General features: G+C 39.8%; 1 protein-coding gene across 1 annotated transcript; it reads right to left on the reverse strand.

Annotated features, from left to right (window-relative positions):
• Positions 1-513: 513 nt before the first annotated feature.
• On the reverse strand, positions 514-22,808 carry LOC136542781 (exocyst complex component SEC8-like). Its single transcript, XM_066535376.1, has 26 exons — positions 22,551-22,808; positions 22,246-22,458; positions 21,915-22,088; positions 20,702-20,806; positions 19,771-19,880; positions 19,320-19,490; positions 18,585-18,717; positions 18,389-18,495; positions 17,358-17,653; positions 17,105-17,271; positions 16,656-16,771; positions 14,009-14,076; positions 9,781-9,893; positions 9,648-9,697; positions 7,159-7,259; positions 5,914-6,026; positions 5,712-5,819; positions 3,562-3,753; positions 2,958-3,043; positions 1,829-2,021; positions 1,669-1,746; positions 1,484-1,585; positions 1,309-1,383; positions 1,087-1,182; positions 964-1,013; positions 514-879 (listed from the first exon to the last, which is right to left on the reverse strand). The coding sequence occupies exons 1-26, from the start codon at positions 22,791-22,793 to the stop codon at positions 792-794; spliced, it is 3,348 nt and encodes a 1,115-aa protein (XP_066391473.1). The 5' UTR covers positions 22,794-22,808; the 3' UTR covers positions 514-791.
• Positions 22,809-24,137: the final 1,329 nt, after the last annotated feature.

Below are 24,137 nucleotides of genomic sequence, written 5' to 3' on the forward strand. Positions count from 1 at the left end.
AGGAAAGCGTAGTACAGACCGCAAGACCAGCCCGACCAAAACCCCAGCTAATTTCTAGCGTGTAGTGTGGCAGTGGCGTGCCTTAAAAAAAGTAGTTCTAAGATAATATGTAAATTTCCTCGTTTAAGCTATGTATTCTGTACAGATATTGTTAGTCAAAGCTAAAAATAAAAGTTTGCAAACGCAAAATGTTGGCACAGGAGAAATTAGTAGAAACCCTAAAGCGAAAAGAGAGCACGACACAATCCCAAAAGTGAAATCAGATAAGGAAACAAGACCCTAACCAGTCGCCACACAAATCCATGTGACCATGTCACCCTGAAACCTTAGTGCCCAGCACAAAATTTCTTCAACTAGTACTTCTGCAAGTTACAGTTGTTGACTCTTGATGCGTAACTTTCTCCATTTTCATGCCGTCGTACTTTTAGATTGAACCATGCCCAACCAATTTCCCAATTTTACAAGAGACTGAAAATTTGATGACTGGCAGCTCGTCCGTGCACCATACAGAAGGATACTGAATTTGATGATGTTATTAATATTGCATCCAGATAGGCAACACATTTACAATAATCAAGAATGGAAATTTTATTCAGAACACTACACATTTACAATCAATGATAACTGGTAAGACATACAAAAGAATATATCATTCCACACTAGAAATACAAATGAACAAAATAACTAAAGTAGCAAAAACCAGCTGAAGCTACACAAGACCGCCGTTTGGTAGCCAAAGCCCACATAAGGCATGACCAATCAAAAATAGCACCATTGTGTCCGAGTTAGATCTAGTGACCCAAAATCTGTGAGATACGTCGTTCAGCATCCACAGGTATCTCTCTACCCGGCACATTGACCTTTAGAACACTCAGGTATCTGCAGAATGAACATTTTCAACCCAAATGAATACCGTTCAACAATAAACAATGTGGTTAAGTGAAAAATATTTGGCAGGCTTACTCTTTAGCAGAAAACAAATATTCATGTTCTGCGATGAATCCAAGCAAAGACTGCAAACATAGCAGTAGTGTAAAAAACATTGAAAGACTAGGATTATGTTACCATAATCTAAGTGACATGTACCTCAAAAGGCAAATTTAGTAACTCATAGAACGTTCGAACGCGATCCAATCTCTGTTGGACTGCTTCACTGTCTATTGAAGGTATGGCTGCAAGAGCCTGCAGAGATTTCATTTGCATGAGTGACTAGATATATAGGTCTGCCTTTTACTGTCATAAAGCTGTGACGAACAGCAGATGCAGACAACTATAATGTTATATAATGGTGTCATATAAAAACCTCACCTGTTCCAGAGCTATCGAATTCCTGCATATTTGCTGGACTCCTAACAAGTTGATTGACTTCATTTGAGCAAGTGCCTGGATGAACATACAAATAAGAAATGTAAGTAGGGTATCTCAATTTACATTGTAGGCTTACAACGAAGAACACAAGACTGCAGCTAAAACAAAAACAAACCTTTATTGATGCATTAGCAGCAACACTGGAAATCCCACCAAATACGTAATTCCTTTTTGATTCCGTGATATAAGGGGCCATTTCTTCATCCCGTCGTGCAATCTGTTTACATTGGAAGAACCAGCTTACCATCAAATTGATACGTTTGCAGCTAAAATAAAAATAAACCTTTATTGGTCGCATACCTGAGTTGTAAGGGAGATAATAAAGTCATCGGGATCTTCAGCATCTTGATCTTCGACGTATTCTCTTTTGGTCATTTCCTGTACGAATTGTGTTGATTGAATTTTTTGGCACATTATACATCTAACAGACTGATGCCAAAAGGAACTATAGTGCTACTACCTGCATGTGGTATATCGCCTCTAGTTGCATTTCCAATCTCAATACTCTGACACAATCAATAGCTAGCCTTCTGTACTCATTAGCCAGAGATGCGAGACCTTTTGGAATTGCACTAGATGAGCGGGCATGTCGACCATAGCTATGATTTATGCTCTCTGAAGTGGTTGGTGGACTTATGAATGATTCCCCAAGCCTGAAATTCCTCAATAACCAAAAGTATTACAAATTCATGCAGCAACAAATATGATTTTAGTAGTACAAAATGGATAGCCACTGGCGATAATTGTTCTTCGCTTAAGCCAAATTTGATTTTAATAGATTTTTTGCACGAGATCTGTAGCGTGCACTTTTCTCCAAGTTGGCCCGTGCAGCATTTGTGCCTTTCAGCTAAGTATGTACTCAACCAAATTATTCCGCAACCATAGTTTATCAACTAAAATGGGTGTCAGTGTTAATGTAAATCAATCAGTATTCAGTGTTATTAAAGTGAGGCAAGGCGTGGCAATCCACATATCAAGACCTCACAAAATCTGACATTATTTTACTGAAGAATTTTGGAACGGACAAGGGTGGTACACTAAGCTAGAAGAGGATGTAAGAAAGGATATTTGGCAATCTTTCACATGACATCCCCATTATGATTGCAGTTACAGTACCCCGATTGTTTAGCCAGCTGGATACAAGTTTAACCAACCGTTTAACAGAAAGAACGGAATTATCACTAATTAACTACAATAACCAGTCCAGAGTAAAACCCAATAGTTGTTACAATTGTTCGATGCAAGTAGGATGGTATAGTTTGATCTCAGGCGTTGAAGCACACATTCTTAAACTCCTCAGGCTTCAGACCACCCTCCACAACACCAAGAAGAAAAACAGCAAAATAGCAGCAGGGAGGAGGGAAGAAAAGAGGAAACTAGAAAGAAGAAGCAACAGGTTTGGGAAAGCCTATGCAGTTTTGCTCTGTTGCCTCCCCATTCTCTCTACATCATCAGCTCCCTAATCCTCACTCCCCGCCCCTAACTACACTACCCTCTAAGATCTATATAATGAACCAAATAGACAAGATTGCCTCTAACGGTTATTACAATAGGTGATGCTTTAAAAATACTGTAAATAATAGGATTACCTTTCAACTGAATCAGCTAAATATTCCAATGAGTCACTAAGAGAAGCCAACAATATCAGTTTCTGGTCATCATGGATCAAGTTTTCCTGCATAGACAAGTACACGAACAGAAGTTACAAGCAGCAGCACAGAGTATCTTACAAATTGATAACTAACATCAGATTATCACTGTAAGGCATTAAACTGCATGCCATTTTCCAGTCTGTACATAAGGCAGCTATTGACCTTAAATTTCTATTTGGGTGTTGTATCGATTTCTTTAAAGTCCTAGTGACAAAATTTTTTGAAGATAGTACGCCACTTGAGCCAAACTAAAACAAAACAGGCTTATATTGATTCTATTGGCTGTAACACATATAAACCAGATCTTTACAATTACATTATTAAATTTTGCAGACAAACAAGAAATTGTGACTAAAGAAGCAGCTGAACTAATTATTAAATGTCCGGCAGAAAAGAATGCAGAATTTGAAGAATGCCAACATGGTTGGTCATTGATTCAAATGGAATATCGTAAAAATTCAAAATAAAACAAATATAGGAGTAGAACTTATCAACACAAATAAAACGTATTCAACAAATTTGTAAATATGATAAAAGGTACCTGTTTTATTGGGCACATATCTAATAAAAGATCACTTAGTTCAATCTCTACTTCGACTGCCTCTGCATCTGTTACATTGTTATCATGTTCACTAGTAGAATTTTGCAAAGAAATGTTTGCTGGTTCCAGGCGCATTAAACTCTCAACATCATTCCTTGAAAGGAGAATATAACTTTGCTTTTCAAGGACAGCCTGCAATTTTTACATACAATACAAGAATCAAGAACTCTGCAAGAGACACAAGAAAACAGTGTACTAATGTGTAGGGGTGACAACAATTGGAGTCCATCTGGCTCATAATCCATCTTTTACAAATTTTTTTTATTAAAATAATATTTTTCTCTGACAACTTTCAGATTTTTTTTCTCAAAATTGGAATAAAAAGATTAATGCCAGAAATACAACTATCAGAAATATCGGAAGCGGAACTGGCAGAGTTGAAATATGCCAACTCAAAGCAGAGTCTGCTAGCTCAGTTGGCATAATGTATCACTTTGTTTTCCTCGAACGGGCAGGAGAGCTGCATGTCATTGTTTTAAAAAGGTACATGGCGGTCCGATTGCATAATATATCTCACATTTACATTTGGCAAATATATCTACAACCCTAAATGTGCGGGCCTGGTGCAAGCGGTAGAGTCTTACCACCTGTGACCGGAAGGTCCTGGGTTCGAGTCGTAGTCTCCTCGCATTGCACAGGCGAGGGTAAGGCTTGCCACTGACACCCTTCCCCAGACCCCGCACAGAGCGGGAGCTCTCTGCACTGGGTACGCCCTTTATCTACAACCCTAAATGTATCTCACATTTACAACAACAACAACAAAGCCTTTAAGTCCCAAACAAGTTGGGGTAGGCTAGAGTTGAAACCCAGCAAAAGCAATCAAGGTTCAGGCACGTGAATAGTTGTTTTCCAAGCACTCCTATCTAAGGCTAAGTCTTTGGGTATATTCCATCCTTTCAAGTCTCCTTTTATTGCCTCTACCCAAGTCAACTTCGGTCTTCCTCTGCCTCTCTCACATTTACATTTGGGTAAATATATCTATTTCGCTGAAAAGGAACAACACCAGAATATCGAAGACTATTTTCTACTGTAATACATTTATAGAAGCCAACAAATTTATGAGACTATGAAAGTATTTTTCAAGACAAATCATATGATTTTCATGTTTGGAGAAAGTATTTCTTGCTGCTGGCCTTGCTGGGGTAGTTAACGGGTGAATGTATTAAGTAGTCAAAATGTCATGAACAGTAAATGCTGGACATATACCAAACAAGTTGTTATGTAGTTTAGGCCTTTAGGGCCTAAAATCATGAATAAAACGCTAGAAAGTTTAAGCAGTCAATGATCTTCAAAAGGCAGTGTAAACATCACAATTATGCATGACATAAACATCACAATTACAAAGTATATACAAAGCAGTGTAGATGTTGGACATATGCGCTCATCTAGGCAATGGCAAGCAAAATGAGGGAGGATCAGCAGTAGGGCGATATCCGATACGATAGTTATTATTCAATAATATTGGTTGATGAATATCATTTAATGAATTAATTTGCGGACAGAATGGAAGACTAAAGTTAACATTCTACCCCAAGAAGCTGTGCCTTAGATTTTTCTTGAAAAGCATAGTATGCAACTACGGAAAATATAAAGCTATTTAAGTATCTATTTATATACTGCTACAGTATAAAATGTTTAAACAGTCTAGTACAGTCATCTAGACTGTCTAAACGACTCTAGATGTTGGGGTGATCGACTATCTAGCATGTGGTGTCTAGGAAAACACTGCGTTCAGTTTTGTTACTTTTGGCCTTCTGCATTTTTAAGTCTCCCTGCTAATATATTACATATCTTGAAAGTTTGACGTCTTTTTATATATTTCCCTATGTATCTGTAGCCATCCCATTAATTTTTCTCTCCTTACTCATGTGCCTACTGACCATCTGTCGCTAGAAATTTATGTTCTTCTACAGTTCACTGCCTTTTGCTTCATCCAACATCAATGCGCATGGCCACAAGGTCTCAAGGCCATATGTCTCGAGGTCTACCTATTTCCTATGATCTTGATCCCAGTTACATATCTTTCTAAAAATATATATTTAATTCTCTGATCATGGATGCAATAAAATTCATTTAAGTGTATTGAATACCTCCATATATGATGCACGACATCTCTCATGAGCACGTTCTAAAAATGTGCGTACATACTCCACAAGCTCAGTCGCATAGTTTGGCATCAATTGAACCCATCCAAGAACCTAGGAAGAAAAATAAGGAATTGCAACAAATAAATATAATTAAAATTAGAAGGAAAAGACAAGATTTTTTTGGGCGGGTGCCCGGGTAAACTACCTCTTTGGCTATTATATCAACAGCAAGAAGCCCTTGAAGCACAGGGCGTCCAAGTTCCACCGATGAACTATACGCTGAGGTTGCATGTACACGTGGTCTAAATGCTGCTGGGCCTATCAAAAGATGCATGGTAACAAATTTGTACAAATATGTGAGAAAGCATGTAATAACTTTTTTGCAGTCATTACTAAATGCTAACAAAGTCTTTGAACTCAATTGTGCATTTCTTCACAGATGGGCAGGGTCAGAACAACACAGTAACAGCCCATTCACTGTTTGATGGTCCAGCAACAATTGTATGCACATATCACATGATAATAAAACAAACATATAATATGTTTTTTTTCATATATGTAATTTGGAAGACTAAGCAATTTCCAATGAGGACTCCTAAATAGATAGGAAAAGAAGTCACATTCATGTAGTTTTAAGAAACATGCGTATATAAAAAAAATACACATGCAAGGGCTGATAAGTTCAATGGCAGAGCCAGACTAACCTTGTAAGTGGACCAGCTGATATATCAAATAAATGGCACGCTAATTTGGAAAGATTTTGGATTCTTGATTCCTCTCAATCTCTCTTCGAATCCTGGTACTTTGCTCTTCTTTGTTGTTTTAATTGTGTATCACTTTCCTTAACACTAATACCATATCATTACATGCATCGATATGTTTATTAAAATAAATTGACTAACATATCGAGTATTACGGACGCCAAAAATTCTACAAATATATCTGTGGGCAACAAATTTCTTTTGGACTTCTTAATATCCAGTAACCAATTGATGATTCAAGGTTTCAAAATGGATCAATCCATCCCGTACTTTGAGGCAGTTAGTTAAGGTACCAGGTTATTATGACTACAACAAGCTCAGCATTGTATTGATTCCAGAACTAGAACATTAGAGACAGTTAATAGATGCCAAGGGCACTATATAGGATCCATGAGCAAACATGAGTATGGGCCAAAACCAATGTGGTATTAATGCTTGGATCAAATTTGTTGGTAAACATTTACCCCATTCCATGAACCCTTAGCTATCTTGATCAGTCACACATACCACAGGCACTATGTGCTTGGAGGAAAAAGATTTCACAATACAACTGTTCACACCTTAACTATAGGGGAAAAAAATCAACTTTCAACTTCTTGGATCAGTTTCACAGTATTAGGATTGTTCGCCCTAGGAACCCAAAAAATTGAAGTTCTGTGCACAGGCACAAAGTTCACGTGTTGACTTACTGGATATGGCCTGCTGAACACATTTTCGGTAATCTACAAATATTGCTGGCAAGAAGTGCTCCTTCAGAAAGTTATTCACAAAAGCCAATAAGCCATCACTCCTGCACACACATGTTAAAAAGCAATAGTAAATAAACATGGTCTAGTTATAAATCTTCCAACATAGAGAATCAATTTTCAGGAAAAATATGTAGGGCTTAACATGCTTCATTCCTCCAAATCATGCATACCTGCTATTAGGTAGAAATAATATGACTTTGTTTTGGAACAAAGTCAATCCCTATTGAGAATTAGTTGCATTATGCCTGTCATAACTTACTGCCACAGATATAAGGGCAACAGTGCCTCATAAAGTTATATCCTACTACTTGGGAGTAAGGAGTGCTGATATTATCTGAAGAACAAATTTTATTCAACGGTTGAATGGCAGATTAGTACCTTTTTTCACTTATATCATCTTTGTTGGTATTTCTTATTGGGTTTCATCTCTAGCCTACCCAACTTATTTGAGGACTCAACAGGTTTTAGCATTGTTCTTCTTATTGTTTAAGTAGCAGTAACTGATGGTATTATGGCTGCCTGGTATTTTGCATATGTTCTAAATAGGTCTTGAACCATCAAATATTACGCAGGTCAATCTACTACTATAAGCAACAGACAGTTGAGACAACCGTGAACAAGGTCAGATGCATATACACTAGCTGCCACCAATGTTATCAAGTCATTGAATTGTTATCAGCTACCCAGACAGTAACTAAGCACCAACTGGAGAATATGACTTGTCTTGAGGGCCTAGTTGCAAGCGGTAGAGTCTTACCGCCTGTGATCGGAAGGTCCCGGGTTCGAGTCGCGGTCTCCTCGCATTACACAGGCGAGGTTAAGGCTTGCCACTAACACCCTTCCCCAGACCCCGCACAGAGCGGGAGCTCTCTGCACTGGGTACGCCCTTGAGGGCCTAGTTGCATGGCCAGCAGGCCAGGTGATTAGTTGTGACTAATCATATGACTATTCATCATACAAAAAGACATGGGCTCTTGGAGAGTTAACCCTAGCTGTGATGTATGCTAGTACATCAAAACATCTGTAGGAATGAGGTTAGATGGCAATGATTCAAGTAGAATGGCACTAGGTGAAGGACGGCACTGGTTCTAGGAGGAATAGATAGGAAGAGACAAAAGCAGGGTACAAGGAGAAGAGACTTGCATATTTATTTTCTGCATAAACCTAAACCAAAAGACAAAATAGCAGCCTCCTCTTACGATCAGTGTCACCACTAGCAAACATGAGCTAACTAGATGTTCTTGTCAAAAGAGCTTCTAACAAATCTTTAGCTAATCTGAGCTAACATTATATATCAAATCTGAGCTAACCTATGTGATCCACATATGCTGCTAGTTCACCTTGCTGTCAATGGCCTGCAGGTCAGGCGGCCAGCCATCAGCAGGCCAGTCAGCCATAATGTGCACACTACACCTTAGAACTCCCACCACATCCCACAAGCACACCATGCGACATGAGGTAAAGAATGAGAACCCCTGGATGCTGCATCCGCCCACTGCCGTTCCTGCTTCACTGATGTCAGTGGCTGTGGAGCCCATCACCCGGTTTGCACATGGTTGCTGCCCTGATGTCCTCAAGGTCAAGTCCAAGTAAAATCGCAGATCCTCCTCTAAATTTGTTCTGCCGTTCTCTGTTATGTGCAGCTTAGCAGCAGTAACAGTGTAACACAGTACGGCAGACAAGTCAGTCATAGTCACAACTACCCGGTCCACTAGCAACTTGATTCGACTTTACGCCTTAAAAACCATGCCCGGCACTTGTGACCAAATTATTCCCAGATACGAAAAACATTAATTAACAAATAAGCTTCCAAGGAAATAAGTTCCACCAAACTTTCTTCTTCTTTACAAGTAATAAGCTCCTCCAGTTTTGGTTAACAAAAAAAAGAACAGATGTGTTCTGCACATTCTATATGCTACATGGACTTTAAGAATGAGAGATTTGTGGTAATGAGCCATAGTTGAATACTGAGATGACATGCCTATGTTCCGATTGCTATGTAGGTAAATAAAACAAATGAAAAACCTCCTGTGATTGTGCTTGGTACAAAGCCCTATAAACTATTCAAAGGTGGCTCTAAATTAGCTGCACAAATGAACCTTATGCTTATTGAAGAACTCCAGAAACAGTTTTTCTAGACCTAGCCAATGGCAGCTTTAAATCCAAGCTCTTGATCCTCCAAAAACAACTATCTTAGGTTTTGACCAATCTTACTACTCTCTTGTACCTTGTCATTCCTTACAAATTTCCTAATAGGACTCTCATTCAAATTGAAAAATTAAGCCAGAGGCACACCGATAGAATAACAATAACACAAACCCTCAAACAAGGCAGCATGGATTTATCACAACTAGTTGTAGATTTATGAAAGGAAAAAGTAATTTTCGATTTCAAAGTCAATGTAAATTAAAGTTAGGATGGCACAATACCCAAGTTGCGAGTACTTCTGAGGCAACATCAACCCTATTTTATTCATAAACTGCAAAAAAAAAAATCCCCATGAACAACATAATAATGATAGTGTGAGACACATGTAAAACAGACAGCTATAAAACAGGTCACCTCAAAGACAGGACGGTAAACAGATGCGGCTAGGAAAATTCCTTGGTCGGGTATGACACTTGCTGTTCCATACCCTTCTTGAGGCACATTGGAATTTCTTCGCCACCCTTGACCTGTGGTAGATTGAAATTGAACATACATGGCATAAATACAAATTTAATAGCAAGTAAACAAAAACAAGTAAAAACAACAATCAGCCAAGATGCATGACTCATGTCATAATCTATACTATAAAGGAGTGAAGGAAATAGAAATAGACTCTCACTCAAATATTTTCTACCCACCTTGATTCTTGTACGTTAGATATACTTTAAACTCAGATCTAACGCATCTAAATTTCTCACCATGATCTGACAAACGGACCTGGTTGGAAACTCAGTCGGAAACTTTTTATGTTGACAACTTTCTGTCTCTTATACGTCCGACTCCACACCAGTTTTTTTCCACCGATAATTTTGGTACCCGCCCGTACCCACGCACCGATTATATTATCCACCAAATATGTATCTGTCGTCCCCATGCCTTCAATCATCTCAAAGAGAAAAAAAACCGTCGTCCACTCCCTCCTCTTCCCGACGCTTTGCCAGCCCCCACAACCGCCGCATCTGCGCCCCTTCTTCGAGAATGACCCCGGAGGCAACGGCGGCGGCAAGGATGCACGTGGCGGCGGCGGCGGAAAGGATGACGACAAGTACGAGAAGGCCTGAGTTCGGTTCGGTCCGCTGCTGGGGTGCGACGAGGTGGTCGATGGCGGACGGCTCTCCTAGCGAGCCCACACCGCCGCCTGCCCCTACGCTCCCTAAACACTAGCCCCGCCAAAAGTCTCTGACAGCCGCTCACCTAACCATTGCCGCCGACCTCGACGAGGACCTCCGCCTAGGCGGCGGCCAGGCCGGCAGATCCACCCGACCTGCTTTCTCGGGCTGCGTCCGCCACTGATGACGAGGTCGTCGTTGCGACCTTAGCGCGCCATCGCTCGGGCGCCGCCAAGCAGAGGACAAGGTGACATCCATCCCTCCTCCCTCGGGGCCAAGATCCTCTGCCGTATGGCTGCGTTCCAGTACACTCGCATCAACTCCTACTCTATCATACTCTACCGTGCTTATGTCTTTGGGCTCCAGTAATCCACTACGGTGTTTCACTTTTTGCTCAGTGCTCGTCAGATGGGGGAAATTGATATTTGACTGCTAATTAGTAAGGTGAAAATTTATCTATTATGGGGAAAAAATCTTAAATTCATTATTTTGCATATCTGACCGTTCTGCACCCTTTGTTGGTTTTATTCTCACCATGTTTTTGAAACTTCAATAGTCCCAGTCAAAATGATGCATCATTGGTTTGTCAAATAATTTAGATATAGTCAATTGGTCACAAACCTCATGATTAGGGTACTTCAAAATTCAGAAAATATAATATCGAAGTTTGTAGTCAGGATGACAAAGAAAGTAGTCAAACAGGAAACTGGACTGAACTACATTATCATTCCTATTTTCTGCAGTAATGAGATGTTCAGAGTGTTCACTCAGATCCTGCTATGACAGCTTCTTCCATGTTTTTGATGTTTGTAGATCCGACATTACAAGTCTTATTTTAGAAAGCTAATTTTCTTACGAAGTTTGGAAAGGAAAAGCTTTTTTACAGAAATTTCAGTAGCCCTTCTATATTTGCTGGAACTGAATGGTCACATATGATATTTTGTGTACCAACTATTGCTTAATGCTATTGTGCCATCTAAACTCAGATCACTACAATAGTATTTTTTTTGGAATGGCACTACAATAGTATTTTGCAAGCAATAAAAAGGTATACCTACAATATATTGGTGGTGGACTACAATTTTCAACTTTGAAGAACAATGCAAATGGTAACTAAAAATATATTAGTACTAGAGTTTGGATGCTAATCATCTAAGTAACCAAGAAAACTCTAATGCAGTATGCCAACTGTCAGCGTCAGATACTAAATCTTTCCCCGTCCCTGGTCCCGCTGTAGATGATGATGAGGAAGATTACGATAGTCAATGAGTCTGAGCGATGCCTGCGAGGTGTGTATTTTTCATCGACTAAAAATGAGTTGTATCTTTAAACTAACTAGACAGATAAAATATGATAGACCAAAGTTATATTTTACATTTGGGTAATTCCTATTGATGGATGAACTTACAAATTCTTTTATGCAGGTCTCTTCAGATTTGAGTAGTGTTGACCTTGATGTTCCATTTGGATTGATGTTTGCTGCTGGTGTGAGCATAAATGCATATAGAAATCTGGGGGTATTGGCTGTTGTTACATGGAAAGTTCTATTCGTCTCTGTGCCAATTTTTGTTTTGGCAATCAGGTTGCAGGTAATTTTGTGAGATTCTGTTGGCTACAGTTTTGTTGTTATATATATATATATATATATATATATATATATATATATATATATATATATATATCATATACCAGTTAATGAGCATTATAGAAGTTGCAATTTGCATGTATCACCAGTTCACCACATCTATGCAAAACATTGAAACATTGGATAAAGTTTCTTCTCTGAAAAAAGAGCCTGGAAGTTCTGTGATAGTTCATCACATCTTGCATTTGATACGCAATAAATTATTCAATGTACTGCATGGAAAATTTTACTGTCTTCATAGCTTCTTGAAGTGAAGCCATGAAATGTTAAGATCTTACTATGTATACCTGATAATGTTGAATCACAAGTTATATTTGTTGCAAGAATGCAAGGCATGATATTTGGTGAATAATGAAGAGTATTTTTTAATCACTTATGATTTTGTATAAGAACTACTGAACTCTGAGCCCAAAGGGTTCAGAATGGAAACACCAAGATTAATTCATGACTACTTACCAAAACTACATGCATTTGGTATCCTTCATGTTATGAATATTTCAGTATTGTCATCAGAAACACAAATCACTCCATTTTGTACATGTGCAGGCTTTGTAGGAATGGCAGTCTTATGGTCTATCCCTAAATAATTCCTTTGTTTTCTCTATCCAAAATCAGAAGGGCGGGCCTGGTGCAAGCGGTAGAGTCTTACCGCCTGTGACCGGAAGGTCCCGGGTTCGAGTCGCGGTCTCCTCGCATTGCACAGGTGAGGGTAAGGCTTGCCACTGACACCCTTCCCCAGACCCCGCACAGAGCGGGAGCTCTCTACACTGGGTACGCCCTTTAAGGTGATGACATATCTGTTACATTGTATGTTCCATTCATTGGCTCTTCTGTATGTAGTGTATGCTATTGTTTGAGGGGTTGAGGTATCGACAAATATTTTAACATGTTGTCCAGGCTTTTAATTCATTATATATTTTAAGATGCTGTCCAGGCTTTTAATTCATTATATATTTTAAGATGCTGTCCAGGCTGCTGATATTGTGATACAACCTTGTTATAACAGTATTTTTTGGCTATTTTCTACTCCCTCCGTCCCAAAATATCTGTCGCTTTCGCTTCCCGAGAAACAATTTTAACAAAATATATATTAAAAAATATTAATATTTATGATACATAATTAGTATCATCGGAAAGATCTTTGAATCTAGTTTTTTAATAAATTTATTTGGAGATACAAATGTTGCTAGTATTTTATACAAATCGAGTCAAACTTGTGGCACGAAAACCGGAAACGACAAATAAATCGGGACAGAGGGAGTAGAAAATAATGGTAATTATTGACCACAGAAGGTACATTGAAATAGATAAGCTGGCCTGGACACATGCTGTTAGGGAACTTAATCTTGCTGGACAGAAATTCTATATTGTTGTAAGCCATAAAGAACAAGAGTAACTTAATCTTAGAGTGGTTTTTCTTTATGCATCACATGAAAGTTTATCTGTCCCTGCAGGCCAGAACCGTAGTCCCATATGGTCCACCTACTCGTGATAGCCATTGCTGTTCCAAGAAAACGGTCACAACAACATTTACAGTAGATTTGTACAAGTGTGTTAGCATAAATGCACCCTTCTTTATGTTGATAATTGTACAAGTGTGTTGTATTCCAAACTCCAGCCTTCTTTATGATATTTTGCTCTTTCTCATACATTACAACCATAAACACATGCGTGTCGCACGTGCATTTCCACTAGTGAAAAACAAAAGCAAGTAGAAAAAATTCCGTACTAGTCACAACATATTACCAACAGACACATCCAACAAAAGCTTGACGAGAAACAAAATTTCGTCCAAATGATGCATAATAAGGTGGTCATCAGTACATACCTTCATTTGGCACTGGGGTTGCTGCATCAGTAATGCGGAAAGCGAAAGAAAGGCCTTCTGATCCATCCCTGCAGGAAGAATGTTTAGTAATCCAGTGATGTTAAAAAGAGAAGGAAACACAAAGGCTAGAGATATATTTATATTACTAAAGAAAGTATCAGTTTACATGTTTAAAATTATTTTCTTGACAACAGGCAAATTGAAATAATCTAAGCCATCAATCTAGAAGAACCGATAGATATAATCGAAGTTGGATCTTCTCCAAAATAAAGCACTAGGCATGAAGTAAATGAATAGCCACACAAGCTCTCACAGAGCAAGTGACACTATTGTAACCTGCAACAAGATGGCTTGTGCCACATGCTAGAGTCAAGCATTGTGGATACAAATAGTCCCTATGAAATGACAATTGTATTCAACACTAAAGTGAGATTTTTTTCTCACAATCTACTCTCTCCACACTCACCTCAAAGGCTCAAACAAACAAAAGTGAAGCAAACAGAAGCACCTTTTTGCTGAGAAGAAATAAATCAGCTAATTATTTCTTCACAAGTTCAGTCCTCTTACTCTTTAAATTAGTAAATGTAATCAGGCTTTTAAGTTCTACCCCTATAGTCTTTGAGAGAAAAAAATAAGTTCTAGTAAGTGAAAATTTGAGTCATTCAAAGCAATCAATAACGATATGAAGTGCTCCCCAGTTTCAAGCATTACAGATCATATAGCCAAGAACACACGTGTCTATTGCTTATGAACCAACATATGCAAAAGAAAGCTATAGCCTGCAAAAAACTATCAATATTGAACCCTGTATGCATGAGATTCGTATGCAATTTAACTTCGAAAAAAATAACATGACCCTTGCATGGACATTGTAGGACACGGACACACTTCGCCACCTTTGCCAGAGGATGATGGCCAGACTGCACGTGAGGTAGCGCTGGCAAACTTCATCCAGTCAATAGCCAAGCCTATCCAACAATCCCTGCTTCCTCCACAACTCAGTGGCACTCAGTGGCCTTGACGGACCAGCCATGCTGGGGCAGATTGCCACGTAATGCTTCCTTGCTGCTCGAGGACTCGTTCATGCCGTGCTAGGCCAAGCTGCTATAGAGGGCACTAAATGACGGCGCAAGGTGAGACTCGGTACATGATCTTATCGAAGATACCGGATGATGGGAGGAGGTCAAAGCGTTTGGCTGTTGTTCACCATGGGAAGCCGGAGCTGCTTTTTGCTGCTTGTGGTCAGTTCGGCACTGAGGACACGTGGTGGGCGTCGTTGGCATTTGTGTTACCTCTGTGTGTTAGTCGTCAGGGCTATGATGTTCTGGTGTCGTGGGTATTTTCTGTGTTTTAATCTGTGCCTATGTAAGGTTTCCAGGCCTGGTTTCCCTTATAAACTAGGCCAATTCTATTCTTCTTAATTGAAAGGCAGAACTCCTGCTATTACTTTCAAAAAAAATTATGAAAAAGAAGCAGCTGCATGCGAACCACACATTATAATAAGTAAACAGATCACCATTCATTGCTAAAGGACATTACATAACAATTGACTCGATTACAATATTGTGAAGGAAAAAGTCTAGATCACCCCCTCACCTATAACAAGAAGTCCAGTTACCACTCTCAACTATAAAACCGGATTTTCTACCCCCTGAACTTTCCAAAACCTGGTCAAATAACCCCCCCAAGCGGTTTTGGACGGTGGTTTGCTACAGTGACGGTGGTTTTGTCTTTTTCTTTTTTATTTATTTCTGCTGAATCTTTGAAAAATCATAGTAAATCACAGAAAAATCATAAAATGGAAAATCCAATTTCGTTGAACTCCACATGAGTAGATCTACACAGTGAACATATAATATGGTATGCTTTGGTACAAAGTTTTTTCTGTAGCTTTAGATCTATGCTTTTCTATAATTAATTTAAATAATTCATAGATGCAGCTTCTATGGTCCAATTGTGGTGAAATTTTTATGGTGGGCTAATTATTGTATGATTGAACTGTAGTAAAAATTTCATACTCATTGGATCATGTATAACTTAGTTATAGATTTATTTAGGTTTATTCTTGTTAAATCTAAGTTATAGATTTATTTAGGTTTCTACCCCCTGAACTAAGTTATACATGATCCAATGAGTATGAAATTTTTACTACAGTTCAATCATACAATAATTAGCCCACCATAAAAATTTCACCACAATTGGATCATAGAAGCTGCATCTATGAATTATTTAAATTAATTATAGAAAAGCATAGATTTAAAGCTACAGCAAAAACTTTGTACCAAAGCATACCATATTATATGTTCACTGTGTAGATCTACTCATGTGGAGTCCAACAAAATTGGATTTTCCATTTTATGATTTTTCTGTGATTTACTATGATTTTTCAAAGATTCAGCAGAAATAAATAAAAAAGAAAAAGACAAAACCACCGTCACTGTAGCAAACCACCGTCCAAAACCGCTTGGGGGGGTTATTTGACCGGTTTTGGAAAGTTCAGGGGGTAGAAAATCCGGTTTTATAGTTGAGGGTGGTAACTAGACTTCTTGTTATAGGTGAGGGGGTGATCTAGACTTTTTCCATATTGTGAATATGCAAATAAATTATAGTGATCCATGTAGAAGGCCACTCATAGGCGAATACTTGCCTCTTTTCCTTCACTGGATCCTTATTTGCAAGCCTAGCTGTCTGGACAGCTGCGTCAGCAGTAGCAGCTTCTGGAGTTGCCCGCAAAATTTCACACAGAAGTTGCTGGCACTCACTCTAACAAAAAAAAAGAAACACAGATGTGAAAGGAAGCATAAGAACTCAAAGAGAACACTACAATGGCAGGACTATACATTTCATCGCACAAGGCAGAACATGGTTATAACCCACACTACTGATTAACAGGCATTACATCAAACCTTTCCAAATAAAAAGGCATGGTAATATACCAAATTCCAAAACATGAATGGATGCATGTGATTTTTTTTCTTGGGGGATGCAGGAGAGCTGCGTGTCATTTCATTAAGAGAGAGTACAAAATGTATGGATTGAATATTAAAAAAAATCAGATCACAGTAAAAATGATAGACAGGTAGTATAACAGGATACCTGCACGACTGATAGAGAGAATGCAACACTGAAACCACCAGTAGCTTGCGAAGATTCAGAGTCTGGATTCCAGCTTGCATCCCCATTTGCAATATGAGGTGTGTTTACATTATCAACCTCAGATGTTGATTTTTGTTCAAGAAGTTCTCCAACAATAATATGGTTCTCTGACAAGCAAAATAAATTTTAATGTTTGCAAATCAAAAAGAAACAGGTTTGTATGAAACCAAACTAACTGATACTTAGCACCTACCAAGTATCTCTGCAAGACATTCAAATATTGATTTAAGAAGTTGAGTAGCTGCACGCTGAGCATCTCCTGTGGGTGCCATAGCTGGCGAAATGGGACTGACAACTAGTTGTGCTGCCATTACAGATGCACCACTCTTTGTTTTCTGTTTGAGCATTTGGAACCGGGGAATGGGTCCATTTGAATGCAACACATCAGAGGTTTTTGCAGCTTTGTCTATACTGGATTTTGAAGCCCCTTCAGAATATGCTTTAATCTTTGAAGTGATAACATCATGGATTGTAGGGCGTACTCGTTGGCTGTCATGAAAATGCTACTAATTAAAAACAACCCAAAAGTTAAAGTGAAAATCAAAATAGCATATGCAAGATTATCTTGCTATAAACCACAAAATGGAGTTCTAAAGAAATCTTTCTAACATGAGTAAACAACATGTTCTTGTCATGGGTTAAAATACTAACGTATTAGATAGTTCTAATTGTATCTAGAAGGGAGGGAAGGGAGTTTGTTCTGGTACAGCGGTACTAAGTAATAAGGATGATCTTTGTACATATTTACATTTATTAAGTAATAAATAAGGAAGATCTAGTTCTCTGGAAGAAATTTCTATGATAACCGTCCATGACAATGTTAAGGCCCAGATAGCCATGGGCTGTGCTAGACCATGCAGAACCTTCTAGAATCAGTAGATTAGAAAGTATTCCAAGTTTCCAACAAAGTATCTGTTAGGCAAGTGGTTTGATAAGTTAGGAAGTACAGGATTATGTTTATAAAATCCCATCTATAGGGTGGCTTGAGTGCCAAGTTGAGTATAAACAGAGGACAATAGAAGGGATTTCCCTCTTCCTCCAGCGTTACTGTTCATACGGCTGCTGCCATGCCAACAGTACTGTACACAGTACCGTGGCCCTTCCTCAGCTGCTGCTGCCCTCTTCCTCTCCCTTTCCCTCTCCAATCAATCTAAACCCATAACAGATAAATACAGAGCTTATTCTTCTGTAAGAAAAATGAAAAACGGATAGGATGAGAAGTACCATATCACAGCTCCTGCAGCTGCAACCTTTCCAAGCATGGATAAGCATTGTACCAATGTTCTCAGGTACTTGACATTAAGGGGGGCATCTGCCTTTATCATTGATTCCTAAAGAAGCATTCAAAACAAATAAATATAAGTGAGGAAACTTGAGAGGAAACAATTACACAACCATGGATTGAGAAACAAAGACATACAAGAAACTCATCTGGTGTAGCACAGGAAAGAAAAATTGGGATTTCACGAGAAAAACTTTTCGAATCCTTCCGAGTGTGTCCATCACTTTCACTCATGTCTAAGCTATTATCATCTGGGCCATCAAATGAAGAACTGAAAAAAAAAACAGAGACACAAGTTGCTAATGTATTCCATTCATTAAGAAAGGACCACAATTACTGAATTACATGAGTGTGATATAAATGCCACAAATTCTTAACATAATTCATGGAAGCAAACATCATGCAATAGCTTATGTCTAAAATAACTATATGCGTCTGTTTATAGGCATGATATTGTGCTGAGATTAACTAGATGTAAGCTGAAGTCTTCTGAGGATCACCCTGAATAAGTATTACTATGAAGCATATAATGTTCACAACTTCACATCAGGCAGATATTCGTCATAGAAACATCTAGTTGCTAACAAAGTTGCCATATACTTTTGTGCAATTGATAAAATCTCCAAAAGAAAACTTTTACCGTGATTTTTTTATAGTAATTTACTTTTATAACTTAAGAAGATTGCAATACTGTATGTCTAATCTATACATTTAATATTCATGACGAATTGCAGGTTTTTGGTCATTTATCACCTTTAAAATGTTTTGCCTGGAAGTCACCAGAGTGAAATGCATTCTGACCCTTGGGCACAGGATTAAGTCACCAAAAGGCATATGCATCAAATGCTAGGAAGAGTAGGAAGTTGAACATACCCTCCATCAACAGAACTAACTTTTGGAAACCCATCTACTGGCCCACCAATGTGATTGTCACCTTTCATTGATCTAGTTCTCCTTGAAAGAGGTTGCATGCTATTTACCAAGCGCCCAGCAGCTGTAGAAGTCGGTACTTCCTCACTGTCAACCATACTTAAAGTCGCAGAGCTGCAGAGAAAATCTTGGAAAGTGAACAATTGTTGATCAATGATGGAATCACAGCAGTCAATCGCATGATGCATATTATTTACCACTACCAAAGGAGTTACCAAGAAATCACATCAAAATGAGATTTTCAGTGCAGAACACAGTCACCAGTGCCAACATCATTATAATTAAGTAAATATGTGATATGCCATAGAAAGCATGTAATATAAAAAAGAAGCGGCTACAGAAACAACTGAGAACTTGAGATCATCAAAGAAGACCAGAAGAAATCAAAACATACCTATATTCACCATTGTTGTACAAATGACCATGCAGCTCTTCCAAAATTTTGTAAAATAGTACTCCTCGCAGCTTCGTTAAATCAGAACGAACATCTTGAAGAGCACCTACCTTTAAATTTTTGTTAGTTTGTGACATTGCTACGTTGGAAGAAGATTAGAAGAATATTTGTTAGCTCATTATAGGCTACACAGTTGTCTTGAGCCACATACTATATAAGGATGGACAACAAACCCAAAGGACATATAATAATGACATAATAACTAACAAAACCTATAAAATATGTTCTGTCATCACTCTGGGAACTAAATGTGCAAGGCTTAAATCTATTTAATAACCAAGAATGCTGCTGATCTAAAGTTTTAACAAATTCATCAACATATGTCCATCAAATTAAACTATGGGTAACAATAACTACCAATCCGTGTGAGATTTTGGCAAACCTTTATCCAGTTGTCAGAGAAAGTTGATAGAACTCTTACTAACTTAAATATTTGCAATACTCATCGTTTTCATCAGGTCTAACAACTAAGACTAGCTAGGTACCCAGCACAATTACCCATTCATCAGAAGGGGCACTGCAAAAGGGGTTCCTCAGCCAAAAATGAGAAACGCAGCCTAGCAGCAAATTTGGATCCTGGACATTCGCTGAGTTGAATGTCCAGGTACAAATTTTGCACACGCAGATGATGATTAAACTGACATTTCAACATAAATACTCCGGAACCTATTGAGTTCATGTACTGAACCATAGCTATTAACAATGCAACGACAGCATAAGAGCAGTTTAGCATTTTGTTGGATTAAAGCAAAGCATACAATATATGAAAACCTTAACTGAAAGGTACATGCAAGGTAAACACAAGATAACCCTTGCTCAAATTTTCAGAAAGGTAAAGCATGAAATAAATTTGATTGGTGTAGCGACTAACCGCTTGAAGGCCTTCTCGTTCTAGTATCAGCACTGATTGGACGTGCAATTGCACTGCAGCATACAGCTGCTTCTCTGCCATTAAGTTTTCAATTCGAGCAGGAACCTATGATATTCACCATGTTAGCAGAATAACTCCCTCAAGTTTAAGATAGAGTCAAGGTTGAAAAGTAGACAGAATGGTGTAAATAGCTCGAGAACAAATTGTGTGATTAAAGCTAATTCTACTTGTTCTAGATTTTTTTTTTCACCAGATGTTTACCTCCTAACTTGTTGAGCTGAACCTATTGGCCAACTATTGTACGAGGCATCACAATTAATATTTGGCATGTGCATTCAAGAAGAAAAAACAAGATGAGGCATTATATGAGGCCGAGATCAAGCTCCAGTCATGCTTTTATAGAAGATTTTACATTAACGTGAAGTTTTGAGCTTTATTGAGCCAAGCTCGAACATCAAACAACTTTGGCTGAGCCAAGGCTGGGCCCATTTGTAAACTCAAAAGTCGACTTGGGATTGGCTTGAGCCAAGGCATGAAAAGTGGCCTTCAAGGACCAAGTGTCATTCATATCCCATTTGACCCTAGAATTTGCGTCTGTCACATTAAAAACTTGTTCACATGATTTCAAGCCTTTTTTAGGATTTAGGATTTGTCTTCAAGATATGATCAAAACAACTTTGCTCTCCACAGACCAAACTCAACTTAGAATCTTTTAATAGTTTTGCTTTGGGATTTGCCGCGGATCTTTAACATAAGGGCAGTCAAAACATAATCCATAAACCATTGGATTCTGCAATAACCCTTGGAGAATATGTATCAGACATATATTCAGAACATGGTTACTAAATTCACCTACTTAGATTATGTAAGAAGTCTAAGGTGGCAAGTTTAGTTGTCCAGCATGAAATTTACTCACATCCATGTAATATTATAATGGCACAATTTCCTAGACTCTCCTACCCACAAATGATTGAAATTGGTTCATACTTTCTTACTGTCAACATCTGGATACTAGCTTACTAAAGTACAGACAGAATCTGTGCTATATGGAGGAAACAATATAGGGCAACACAGAGCTCTACAGCAAGACAGTTTGACCAGCCAAAATTTTGGCTAGGCCAGCGGCGGCCAATTGGGGCCTAGAACCAAGCATGCCCATAATATTGTCAGCAAGAGCACATAATCGGAAGAGATGAACAGCTTATAAACTGACCTTGGCAACATCCTCGACCTGATCCAAAAGGGAGAGCACATGGCGCAGTGTGAGGGACCGATACCACAGCTGGCCGAGGTGCTTATTCTTCCTGCCAAGCAGCTTCTTGGCCTCCTCCATCTCCCCCTTGAGTCCGGTAATGCTCTCTGCAGACTCGCTGAACAGCCGCAGGATCTGTCGCCACGGCGCATGGATGAAGAGGAAAACGGAAATTAAACCAACAGCTCCACGAGGCATGTTGAGTTCAGGTGCGCACGACTGAAGGGGCTCGTCATCACCAGAGAAATAAATAAAACAAAAGGAATCCCTGGGTGGGCGGACCGCGACGAACCTGGGAGTAATTCTGGATGGCCTTGTTGAAGCCGTGGTGGTAGGCGTGCACGACCTCGTCAACGACGTCCTCGATGAGGTCACTCTGCTCTTTGAGGAACTGGATCTCGCCCTCGCGGTCCTTGGAGGTGAGGATGTGCACGACGTGCGGCAGCGAGTCGAACCGAGCGGCCGCCCAGCTCTCGTCGATCCGCGACAGGCCTTCCTTGAGGTACTGCGCCCCCGCACCGAGACGACGAGAATTAGCATTTCCGACGATCACACTTCCGGGCCAGCCGACGCGAGGAACAACGGTGGGGAACTTACGGATTTGTCGGCCGGGATGGGGAGGCCATCGAAGATGCCGCGGCGAGGCCCGCTGCGGCTCATCGTGCTGGAGGACACCGGCGGAAGCGGAGGAGCGGGGTCGCCGTCTCGCGGTCGCGGCGTCGCCTCCCAGGAGATCCGGCCGGCGGTGGGGAACGGTTGAACGACCGCGTCAGCACAGGCACAGCTGGTGTGTGTATGGTGATGGTGGTCCAGTTCCACAACCACAAGCAGAGACTCCATCAGCGTCCGTCACCGCGTCGGCAACAAGGAGCAGACGGGCCGTTCGGGCCAGTGTGCGTGTGTCCGGCCCACGGTAGCCGAGAACTGGGAAGTGGGTGAGAAATGGGTAGTAGGCCCATTCGGAGAATGGTGGAAGAGGGTCATGCATGATTCAGGAAAAAAAAAGGAGAGACCAAAATTGTTTTCAGTTTTATATTTTCACAGAAAAATAAAATCAAATGCTATAGAAGAAACAATAGGATTTTTGGTTAAACTAGACTAGATATACATTTTTGTTTTCCCCCTTACTATCTATTTCACATTATGACTATGTATGTAATACCAACTCTGATCACAAATATAAGTCCATATACATTTGTCCTAAGTAAAACGTTTATAAATTCAACCAACAATAGCTATAACAATATGTATTATCCACCAATGAAAAGGAGTCAAGAGTCCTTTGTCGAGCGAAATAGTGATGTCAATCTATATTTTTCTATGGTCATAAACAATTTTTTTTTAAAATGACTTATGATAAATCTAAATCAGCTAATCGGCATGTTCGGTTGGCTGGTTCATATCATTGCTGGTTCGTTTACGAGAGAGAAGTATTGTTGGCTGGTTCGCATGAACAGTATTTATGTGAGAGGGCTGGCCAGCCAGCTCAGCCAGCCGCTCCCAGCCGATCAGGCTGAATATTGGTCGGATAAAGTAATGCATTAGGGCTGTATGCATCGGTGGATGAAAAGGCTGGAATGAAAACTATTTTTGTACTTTCTAAAAAAAGATTATAAAACACTTTGTTCACTATTCACCGTCATACAGAACTGTTGCGTAGCAGGGCCGCGTTGGTCGGTACTACACAGTATGCAAAGATGACCCAACAATAGCGCATGCGTAACGCTAACTCGTCCGAATGGTCAAGAACATATTTTAGACTCCCTCGACCCTGAAGGTACGGGCTCTGTCTCGTCCGACCCCGAGGGCGCGGGCCTCATCACGCCCGACCTCGAGGATGCGGGCTCCGTCTCGCCAGACTCTTTGGGCGCGGACTTCGCTTTGCCAGACCCCTCGAAGGGGGATTCCGCCTCGCCCGACGGGGTCCGTACCGCCTCCAACCACTACGGGTCTAAGAGTATGAACCCAGAGTCAAACTTCTGACACTAGAAAGGAAGTAGGTGCATCTTGACGTGGCCCGCGGCCACGACGGACCATACCTTAGGACTCACGTCGTCAACAGTGTCGGGGAGCCGACGCTACGCTAGCTAATCCCCGTACGATTTTCAACGGGGGTATCTGCTAACCATGTCGTCTGTCGAGATGGAATGGAGCGCCACGACCGGCGGACGACGCCTGCGTATA

Source organism: Miscanthus floridulus, chromosome 3 (assembly GCF_019320115.1).
Source record: "Miscanthus floridulus cultivar M001 chromosome 3, ASM1932011v1, whole genome shotgun sequence".
NCBI lineage: Eukaryota > Viridiplantae > Streptophyta > Magnoliopsida > Poales > Poaceae > Miscanthus > Miscanthus floridulus.